The sequence below is a fragment of the Mastigoproctus giganteus genome, chromosome 2 (genome assembly GCF_048544385.1).
Source record: "Mastigoproctus giganteus isolate SK-2022 chromosome 2, ASM4854438v1, whole genome shotgun sequence".
Classification (NCBI taxonomy): domain Eukaryota; kingdom Metazoa; phylum Arthropoda; class Arachnida; order Uropygi; family Thelyphonidae; genus Mastigoproctus; species Mastigoproctus giganteus.
The window spans coordinates 202258555-202269934 of record NC_143576.1 but is presented as its reverse complement, the minus strand read 5'-3'; the positions used below and the strand labels follow the sequence as shown (position 1 = coordinate 202269934).

The 11380-nt window shown below is 36.3% G+C and overlaps 1 protein-coding gene across 1 annotated transcript; it reads right to left on the bottom strand.

Moving 5' to 3' along the window:
• Window positions 1-710: 710 nt before the first annotated feature.
• Window positions 711-11214, bottom strand: LOC150089918 (uncharacterized). The gene is made up of 4 exons (XM_090390132.1): window positions 10506-11214; window positions 4960-5048; window positions 2580-2805; window positions 711-1181 (listed from the first exon to the last, which is right to left on the bottom strand). The coding sequence occupies exons 1-4, from the start codon at window positions 11212-11214 to the stop codon at window positions 922-924; spliced, it is 1284 nt and encodes a 427-aa protein (XP_090246258.1). The 3' UTR covers window positions 711-921.
• Between the last annotated feature and the right edge of the window lie 166 nt (window positions 11215-11380).

Here is an 11380-nt window from a genome sequence, read left to right as displayed (position 1 = left end):
TTTTGGATTTTCACATCGCATCATAACAGATTTTTTAGCTAAGAAGCTAATATTGTCCATTCTTCATATAAGCCACACGTTTTTCAAACAAACTAGCCGTTGTCCTTGGATATCTTTCAGGATATTCTCCGACTTTTTGCTGGTTCTGTGAATGTCACGAAATCTGTCCTGTGGTTGAAAACAGTTGTGGATCAATAAAAGGAACGTTCATTTAGTTATATTATATTTCTCTGACTTTAGAAATACTACCAAGGATACAGACGATGGTCGAACATTCTTTTATTCTCACAGTTATTAATAGATATATGTATACAATTTGTTTGCTTAAATCGTTGAACATTTCAATGATAACAATTACACGTATGAAGTAGATTCTCTGTAATGTATATACAATAAAGTACTGAAGAAAAGCACCTTTTACAGGATAATTCGTCGATATAATGTCAATGATTAATTAAATATCATACTGGTACATATTTAAGGACATCAGTTACCTCTCTGAAATCTAAGTAAAGGTCCTGAAAGCAAAAAGGTAGCAAGATGAATTGTATTCAAAAACCGAAACATAATGCTCAAATTATCCTGCGTAATTATTGACCTGAGTAATGATAGGACATTTTAAAATTTTTGGAGTATACAATATTCGAAGATTGGTACACACATCGTTCCTCAGATTTGATGCAAAAATAGGAATCATTAGTTGTGGGCAGTCACGCAGATTACACTAAATTCTGTGACCTTCTAGTGATCCGGATATTTTTCTTGGGACGAAACAGGGAATGATTTCATACAAATCCCATCCCGTACCACCGTGATGGGATAAATGAGTAACGCAGTTATTTTCTTGAAAATAAACACAGTGCCAACTTTAACGATTGCTGTTCACCAAAATCCATGAGGGAGATCCACTGGAGTGTCGATTCACGGTACGTGGAGGTTGTCACAGGATCGGGTCTTCAAGTCGCATTTTTCCAGTAGTCTGTACATAATCCCGCGAGCCTTGAATGTCAGACGTGAATACCTGACGGACGATAGTTTAATGGAACTAAGCGCATTTGCTTGTCTACCTTTCAGTCTGATCTGACTCAGGGTTCCCACAAGGAGTTCATCGACATTATGATGGATGCTGACTGCAGTTTCGATGAACTTCGTGTCGAATTTACTTGCGATACTTCTTCCCTCTGTAATGGTAAAGTTAACATCAACATTCTTATCTTGTCAGAAAATCTTAATCTATCACATTAAAGTACTTAAATAAAAGATTTTGTAACATATTTCGGCTAATGAGTCTTATAAACATATTTGTCTGCTAGTTTTGAAAGTCTGTAAAAGGTTTCTGAACGGAAATGTTTTTGAGAGTAACGAAGAAGATAAATTTATATTTCTTTATTCGCATATGATTCTAATATCTTTGCTTCTAACATCTTCTTCCTCGTTTTTGGCTGTTACCAGATCTTCAGGAATTTGGTTTTAAAACCAGAGCTGAATTACTTTCATTGATCTTTAGTGACCTTCTCTGTCCTACCTAAAAAAAAAGCAAATCAAAACAAATGCAACCTTCATCACAATCGAAAACCATTAAATGTCGACTCAGTAATTTTTTATTGGCGTTAATAAGATTAAAGAGTTACTGGTGAGAAATATGTTATAACTTTGTATAGCCTGCTTCCATTAATATTATTTGATGAGTCGGCAGATGGAAATAAATGCACTTTGTTTACGACCTAATTCTTCCACTTTAGAGAGTGTGGGAGAGATACGGAAGTATAATACGCTTCTCGGTTCGTAGCATTCAGTCTTTGTGTCGCCTTCCCTAGCAGCGAAGTGGCGCCAAGTAGTGGTATTCTCAGCAGATCCAATCCTTTTCCATAGCAGAAAAGAGAAACTGTGAAACAAAGTTTACGAAATCTTAAGAAAAAGATTCTTCCACAAGAGAAATGTTATTAAAAGATTAGGTTGGATGAAGTGCGCATTCTTTGGCGATTTTATTTTCAGAGAAGCTTAAAGGGAGACGCATCATAACTCATATTGAGCTACAGTCCTTCAGAGGCATGAAATAATCAATGTGTCCTCCCAAGAGATGAAAAAAGAAGCTGCAACTATTTGTACATTTTACTATAATGAATTTCACAGAGGGATAAACACGTTAACACAAATTTTATCTTCTTCTCGATTAAAACAACTGATGAATTAGTTTCCTATTTAATTTAGAATAACAAAATACCATGGGAGATTTCCCACAAGTTAATACGCAAAGTGTATTGGTATATTTTTCTCCTTTGGCTGTACTAAAACTATTTGTTTTTAGCCCTCGTGTCGATTAACGTTGAACAAACGTTACTCCACTCTTGTGAGATTACTTTTTGATTATATTTGCGTATTCTCTATTCAGATAGCTTCTTAGTCAGCTTTTATACGTTATAAATGTTTAAAGATATACTAACAAAGTTATGGTGAATTACTATTTCCCAAGGCACATCTGAGTAAGTTACATTTCTATAAATCTGAAGATGTCCCCAAAATAAACAGAGTGTGTTGTTTAACTAACATTAACCATCTGCCCAGATGAGGAAGTTTACCTTCAAGAGTGACAACTCTCCGACGAGCGAGATCGGCTTTATTACCCACTAATATCACAGCCTTTGACGTCAGTCCAGGTCCTAGAGGTCGAGCGGTGAGTGGCTGTCTGTTGGCTATGTCCCTTAATACTGCCATTATCTGGCATGCGCAATGGAAACTCTCCTTGTCCGCCACGGAGTAGACCACAATAATAGCATCAGAATTGGAGTAAACCTCATCTACAATCTGGAAGAAAGAGCAGATGTATTAAAGGAAAATAATACGTGCGCATACACACATACATGCACTTATACAAATTAATCTGCTTCTAAATTGATAAAATATTTTCCATGATTCTCATTTAAGAGAAAATGATAATTCGTTAAAGAACGATTTAAACTTGCTTGCTTAATCCTAAATCCAAGTTTTCTGAAAATTTAAGGAAGGCTGATCATGCTCGAGATGATTATCATTATACTGGAACCATAAAATGATTCAACTTGAAGAGGCAATGAGGGATGAATGATCAATTTTCCTATGGCGATGGCCTAATTTCAATTTAAACAAGTTAATGTACTCAGTGTACGCAGACAACAGGCTCATTATGCATAAATTCTAAAGCATCTAAAATGGTAGCAAAGTAGAATAAGATTTTAGACAATAGCGATGTGAATCGAACCCAAAAATACAAACGGGAGACCAATAATTTAAGTTTGACTAAATTAAAGAAAGTATTTATAAAGCAGGAAAATTAACAGAGAAGGAAATATATTGAGAAAAAAAAGAGAGTAAATAAAAGTGGAAAACTATAAAATACAAATCTGTAACATATTTCGATGTTCCATGATTCCCAACACTTGAGATGATTGGAGAATTGTTTCACGAGGGTTGGCATTGCCCTTTGGAGCACATCTTTATGTCAAAAGAATGAAAAAAAAGGGTTGGTATATTAAGACATATGGATGGTGTCCTCCGATGCTCAAAGATGGTCAGCCGTGTGACCGCTTCTAATGGTAAAGAGTTAGGATAATCAAATGATGAGAATTACTGAAGATACATAAGCATCTGTAAATAAATTAACTTTCTTTAAACAGTCTTCCTGAATTACGATTTCAATTTATCCAATTCCCTTTCCCCCTAAAATTTGGGTCTTATAGGATTTGTAGTTTAGAATACAAAGTTGCTTAATCAATATGGAGAATAACTATGGTGAATGAATTTCATTGGTCAGCCACGAACTGACTTCCATAGACATAATAACGATGAATACTCCTGTCAGTAGTATTCGTCGTTATTCATCGTGCACAGGAAAAGTGAATTTCTACAGATGTAGTTATCAAAAACTTAAGAAATACGACATTCAGACCGTTTAGATAGCACTTGAGTATATCTCATTTGGAAACAGAGATATGCATGTCCGTTCACACGGTGATGAAGAATAAAAGATGCAGTCGATTTTCGCTTTTCTCTTTTCTCTCCATCTATTCTTGATTATAGTCAATAAGTTGTAATAAAGAATAAATAGATATTAGAATGGTGCAAGGGCATCTACCACAGTTAGAACTGTGGTAGATGTCCAACTTTAAGCCATATATAATATGCCTATAAATCGAACGTGTTCTGTTTGGTCGAATTTCTATTTGCTGGAAGAAAAATCCAAGTTTCCGGGACAAAAAAACCATTCCTCGAGTCAATAACGGGATTCGAACTCAAGTCTTTTCACCTTCGGGAGGATGGCGGTGATCATACCGACTGTGCTACCCACAAGGACTCAACTCCAATAATCTCCTCATCTTACTCATTCTTTGTTAGTTCTTGCAGGTAGTACTGTAAAGGAACACGGTAAAAGCTGATATTTGTTTACAGGTGATATAAAAAGGTACATGAAGAAAACGACCTACCTGTCTGAATTCCGAAGAGGTCAAATTGTTGGTGCAGTTTAACAGGGGAGGAGCAAGATTAAAACTTCTGATTTGTTTAATGTAGCCAGAGAAACTGTATCGAAAGAGGACGAATTGTCAAAGAAAATGGAAACTGACTGAAAGAGAATTCCTCCATCTACATCACTTAAGGAGCTCGAAACGTTCCTCCATGAATAATGTCCAATATTCCTCTTAAATGTGTTCAAGATTTATTTTAATGTATTTGTGAGCCTTCAAAGTTATTGGCAAACCCGGAATATTCCAATTTATTTATAGTTTCCTTTTTTATGGAAAGATTTTCATCTTATATGTGTAAAGGATATTATTTGTCGTTAAAATCGCAACTGTCCAAAATTTCTGAAGTCTGTTTAGGAGATGGGCTAAAAGTTCAGTTTTAAAGAAATTAATTAAGAAATAGGAAAAGAACAGAGCACTTCATACAACATTGATATTCTTAGCATCTTCGAATGACACTTACCGAAGTGAGGCAATTTTCTGGCTCTTCGAAGACTAATTCGGATTCTTCACCATCCAGTAAAACAGAAACAGTATTTTCCTTGTTTCCATCTGCTTTAGAAAGAGAAACTTTTATCAAGCTTATATACGATTTTTAAACAAAATTTAAAAGTTATTCATCAGTATATTTGGGATTCTCTAACTACTTAGTTTAGTGCACTAATGAATCCCGTATTGGTCCAAAATAGCACAGCAGTTATAAATCATCAGTCATTATAACTTCTATGTCCCCCCACCCACACTGGTTTGAAAAGACCTGGTTCAAATTCCGTCAAATCCCGAGGAACGTTTTTGGCCTATTTCCATTCGAGTTAATCTGTCTCAGGCGAGGCCTCCATGGTTTTTTTCCCCTCCTGGAAATTCCGGTTTTTTAGGGAAATCGACAAGAGAACACACGCTGGTATTGTCTAAGGTTTTTAGGCGCATCAGCAACTTAGGCCATATTGTGTCTTATATTTATAATATGTTTGTAAATTGCGCGTGTTCTGTGATCGATTTGTTATTTCAAAAACCCAAGTTTCAGATGGAAGAAACATGCTGTCCTCGTCTGAGACCGACTAACTCAGCTACGTTGCGAAAAAAACCCTTAAAAATTCTTCGTGTCATTGATGGGAATCAAATAGGACGGCGATTATACCAACTGTGCTACCCACGAGGCCGAGAACACACGAAATTTATGGACATAATACACATGGGTATGGCTCCAATATGACATCTCTGGCTCCAATATGACAGGTTTTTTTTTGTTTGATTGTGGGGAATGCTTTTTTTAAACATAAATTAATATTGTAGATGAATTTCATCAGAGTAGGCTACTTAAGTTAAGTGTATGTTAAGAGGCAAGACAACTAAGGCTACGAGGGGTATTATGCCAATATATTATATCTGTAGCTGTGCGTATTCTTCGGTCGGTTTGCTGGACCAAAAATCCAAGTTTCAGGAAGAAAAGGTCGTGCAATTCTCGCCTGAGACCAACTCAGCCACTTTGGTCCGTGTCAAGCGAAGATTGCATGAGACAGCTGGACTAATTCCCCCCAGGGTTCTGAAAAAAAGCCCATAAAAGTTCCTCTCGTCATTGACGATTTCGAACTTAGTCATTTTGATGGACTCTGATTATATTTTTATCTCGTTGACTATTCTAGTTGTAGTTCCACAGCTGCATGGTATCTTTCATCCTATAAATGCTTTATCCAAGAATTTATCCTTTTTACGATTAACAAGCAATTTTCAAACATGTTGCAACAGGTTCTGTTTCATCTGCATGCTTAATTTCACCTTTTTTTAAATAAAACATTTTTAGAAAACAAAATAGAGTTAGCAAAACATAAAGAACAAATTATACTCTTAACATCTGATACGATGCGTTAAGTTGAATCTGCGCATGTCCACACAAAAACCCAACTGCTTTTTGATAAGTAGAGTTATGTATACCCTTGGTTATCTGTAAAAGAATCTGGAGGGTTGGATTAAAGCTAAGAATGATTTATTTCATGACACTGGATTGTTATCTCTTGTTTTTATCCCTTCGCGTTATCTCCAGGCAACACACACACACACACGTGAAAACAAAACACACACAGACACAAAAAAATCAATAGCGAAGTTTCAGGGCCAAATGATAAGTTCAGACTGTTACAAATGGTATACTTTTTTTCTCACAAGGAATATTCAGTTTCGAGAATTATGGGAATAAATTACTGAAATAAGAATTAGGGAAAATAAAGAGCGAAAAAAGTCTGAATCTTGAATGTTATCATTACGTCCCCGAGTTAATCAATAAAGGGGATTACAAAAGGATTAATTCTTAATCAAGGACGTTCATGCAATTAAGTCAGCGTAGTGATTACTGATTTAATACATAGAAGAATCGACAATCGATAACAGCAGTTTATGGAAGGAAGAGACTGAAAAATCTGAACTAGTGAGACTTCTCAGCACGCTTAAACTTTTCAATTAACTTTAGGATTTTGTCCTGTGAGAACTACCCGAAGTTTCATGTAATGTATTTTTATCTCTGAAGGATAAGTTTAAAATGATGGAACTTCTTAATCCAATGACATTTAGAACCTATTTAGTTCTGAATATCATTATTTGTTCATTTTTTCTATTTGTTCATTAAATTGTGTTTAAAATAAAGAAATAAAATTAAAGTTAGAGTACAAAAGTTAAAACAACAGTTAAAATTTGAAGTAATAAAAGCTAAAAGTTAAAGTAAAAAAAAAAAGTTAAAATAAAAGCCAAACGATAAAATGAAATAAAAGCCAAACGTTAAAAAACTAAATAAAAGACAAACGTTAAAATACTAAATAAAAGCCAAACGTTACAATAAAATTAATTTATTTTACCTTTTTTCAGTGATTGTGATGAAGATTTTCATTATTTTTAAAGATATCTTTGCAGCTTTACATATTTCACTTACTTGTTCATGGTATTTGCAATTCAATTTATTTAAATCTATTTTTAACTTCAGTTGCTCTAATCAATGTAAATCTCTTTATGGAAAATGCGCACTATAAATATTCAATTTTAAACAAACAAACGTGACAGAAAGAACAAAAATAAAAAAGCTAGCAGGAGACAAAACGGCGCCAAGTTTCTAAATTTAGAGTTCTGCGCATGAAATATAAGCTAAAACAGTTAACGTTCTTTTTCTGAACAAACAGGTGTTTCTAATTCTTGCTTGATTAATTCGCTTTTAAAATTCTTTTCAAATTAAGAGAAACATAACATTTACATAAGATTTAAGTTGTGTTTACTCGTGGTCGCTTGTTTACATTGGCTTAATGCGCTGTTTGCATGTACACTTGGCTGCATTAAAGAGATAACTACATCCACATACGGGCAATGAAGTCAGTGGGGAGTTCATAACGAGCAGCCACAGTACCAGTTATGATTGTTCTTAGAATTAGAGACTAAAATAATTATTGGTACAGTATTCGAAAAACTAACTGATGCTCTCATAAAAAGATACTAATTGGGAACATTTATGTTTCCAAAGAGATATTTATTGCTTATTTTATTTACTACGTACATTGCAATCTAAATTACGATACACGTGAACCGGTACAAACTGAGAATAAGCATACGAGGGTTGGGGGTTGAAAAATTCATGGCCTGAGTACGAAAGGGTAGTGATCCAGTATTAAAATTTCTGTACTTAATAACAATTCAAATATGTTTTTTTAATTACAGGTCTTGAAGTCAACAAAATTGTGTAAAAGACTAAATCTTTTGAATGAAAGATTTAGTCATCGAACATTTGGAAAAAAAAGAGGGACCAATGCCAAAAGCAATTCATGAGGATATGGCTACAACATTGGGTGAGGATACCCCTTCCTATTCTATGTTTAAGAAGTTGGTAGCAGAATTTAAAGGAAGGAAGAATCTGGAAGATGACCTACGCTATGGAAGACCTACAACTTCCATCACTGCAGAAGTTGTCAATTGTGTGACAATGAATTGCGTGTGGCCACATAATAACAGAGGTTCTTGCTCTCGCTATGAAAAAGGGTGCCCGCACGATGGGTCCCAAAATTATGGAGAGCAGATCAAAAAATCATAAGAGTTGTCGAGCCAAGTGAACATTTATATTGTTTTCAAGCAGATTCAGCAAATTTCTTGCAAGGTTTGTGACCATTGATGAGACGTGGGTCCATCACTTTCAGCCAGAGACAGTCCAGAGTAGTCCAAACCATGGAAACACAAGTCTTCTCTCCCTCCAAAGAAAGCCAAGTCCATTTTCTCTGTTAGCAAGGTGTTGGTATTCGTTATTAGAGGTGCTGATGAAGTGGATGTTAGTAGATTACATTCAGAAAGGTCAAACAGTCACATGGCCGTATTGTGCAAACCTTGTCGGGCGATGAGTTAAAACATCAAAGACAAACACCGTGGAGGACTCCGGCAAAGGAGTCTTTTTCCACCAGGACAACGCGCCTGCCCACAAGTCTGTCATAGCCATGCCTGCACAACATGAGTGCGGATTTGAAATCTTGGCAATCCTCATTTCGCCATCTAGTACCATCGGACTTTCACCAATTTCCTAATTTGAAAAAAAAATATTTTTTTCAAATTAAAAAATAGATGAAAGTCCCACAATCCTTAGCTTAAACTTCTCACACCGCTCCTCATGCCTGAATTACCTACAATCTCGTACTGTAGTTAGCTGTTTGTAATTCACGGTGAAAGGCACTCTCTATCGCTTGATAGACAACGACACAGACGACATAATTATTATATAGACTTTAATTTATTCACCTTAGCATTTTGAAACAAATTTTTCAAAGATCAAAAACCGTAATAAAAACAGCATTACACGAATTGGGTCAATGAAACCATCTTCATTAATTTTTAGAAAGGTGTTGTTTTATTTTAATGTTAATTATGCAAATTACAAAACTATTAAAGACTCACTGTTCTTAAACGTTTACAATCTTGTAAAGAAACTGTTAATCTTTAGTTTCCTTTTAATTAGAACATGAAAAGGCCATTGCAATTTACTTAATTATGAAGTTTAAAAAAAAAGGCACTTTTCCGAGTGAAGTATTCAATTAGTTTTTTTGATAAATTTGAACCCAGCTAGAAAGATTTTCATGACTAGATGTGTGGTGCAGTTTTACCTCGCCTATGATAGAGTAGTAGACTTCTCATAAATTCAAATTTCAGGCCTGAAGACGAATTTCAACAAAGAAATTCGAAACGTAGCCAATTTATTTGGTTATTTGGACTGTTTTGGTCCAACTATGCCAATCTGTCATTTTCAGACAAACTAATTAAACACTTCACGTAGTAGAGTCTTTTATTAAACTTCCATAATAAGAAATACGTAATTGCAGTACTTTCTGCTTTATTTAGCAAAACAGCAAATGTAAAAATAAAATGGCTTTTGTGAATTAACGAATAATCATTGCAAATTAACTCATACTGATGAATATTGCCAAGAAGGATGATGAAATTTCCGAGATGATTCCCAAGATAATTATCAATTGATGAAATTCCCAAGATGATTCCCAAGATGGTTCTCAACTGATGAAATTCCCGAGATGATTCCCAAGATAATTATCAACTGATGAAATTCCCAAGATGGTTCTCAACTGATGAAATTCCTAAGATAATTATCAACTGATGAAATTCCCAAGATGATTCTCAACTGATGAAATTCCCAAGATGATTCCCAACTGATGAAATTCCCAAGATGATTCCCAACTGATGAAATTCCCAAGATGATTCCCGACTGATGAAATTCCCAAGGAGAGAAAATAACTGCTGTAACTACAACTGAAAATAGAATCTAGAAAAACCTTTTAACCAGAAAATCGATAATAAACAATAGAATACGTCTACAAATAGAGTATACAGTAATTCTAAGGGTAGCTTGTATAGCTTTATCGGTATTTAATAATATTTAACACTAGTACTGATTAATAATTGAAAATTTCTTCAGGGAACAGGAAAGTTTAAGTGTTGGAAAGATTTCTCTCTCTGTCTATTATTTGTTCATGCAATACTCACCAAAGTCATCTCCCGAAGGCTCTTTTGCCACCAAATATTCGGATGTCTTCAATTGTGCTATGAGTGCTGACCTCCCAACCCCTTCCGATCCTAGAACCACGCAGCGGTGCCTTGGGGTGTCCCATCGACCGGAACAAGTGGACGAGGTACGTTCTCGTGAGTCGTGTTCCGTACCGGAGCTGCTTTCCTCTGACGTCATGCTTACGTCCGAACGCGAACGGGAACACAGATGATCTCCCAAATTGAGGATCCCTCGGGAGGTGACGCTAAAACTCCGCAGGCGATAGTAGCCCGAAACATCTGGTGGATCCGTAGGTCTCGGGGGGAGGCATCCAGGCCTACTTGGCATGGTGTAAACTCTGCGTCGAGTTTGGGGGAAACCGTTCAACTCGTCCTCGAACCGTGCGGTGCGATAGTCCGAGATGGGCGACTCAGTACGGTAGGTCATCCTGCGGAGGGCGGTGTCCATGCCACCGACGAAGCCGTTTCCGCTGAAAGCTCGCCGGTAACGGGACGCCCTCGTTCGTGACGGTTTCGTCTTGACGGGACTGGCTGTCGGGGTACCTCTTGGGGTGAGCTGGGGGCTCCGGTTCGGCGAAGCGAATGGGGTGTTGTACACCACTGAACGCAGGTCGGGAACGCTGCGGGCACTTAGGCCAAAGTTCCTTTCGATAACGTTGTGGGAGGTTGGTTCGGATGGACATTTCATACTTAAGGTCATCAGTCTTCGTAGAGATTGCAAAACGCCTGGTGAAAGAGTCACGTCAACGAAGAAAAGCGAGTGTGTATCTCAGAAAAGAAAAGTTTCTCGTGAAGAAACGGAGCACTTACGTTGTAGGCGTCATTCTGAACGTGTCGGGGGTCAGTTAGTTTCA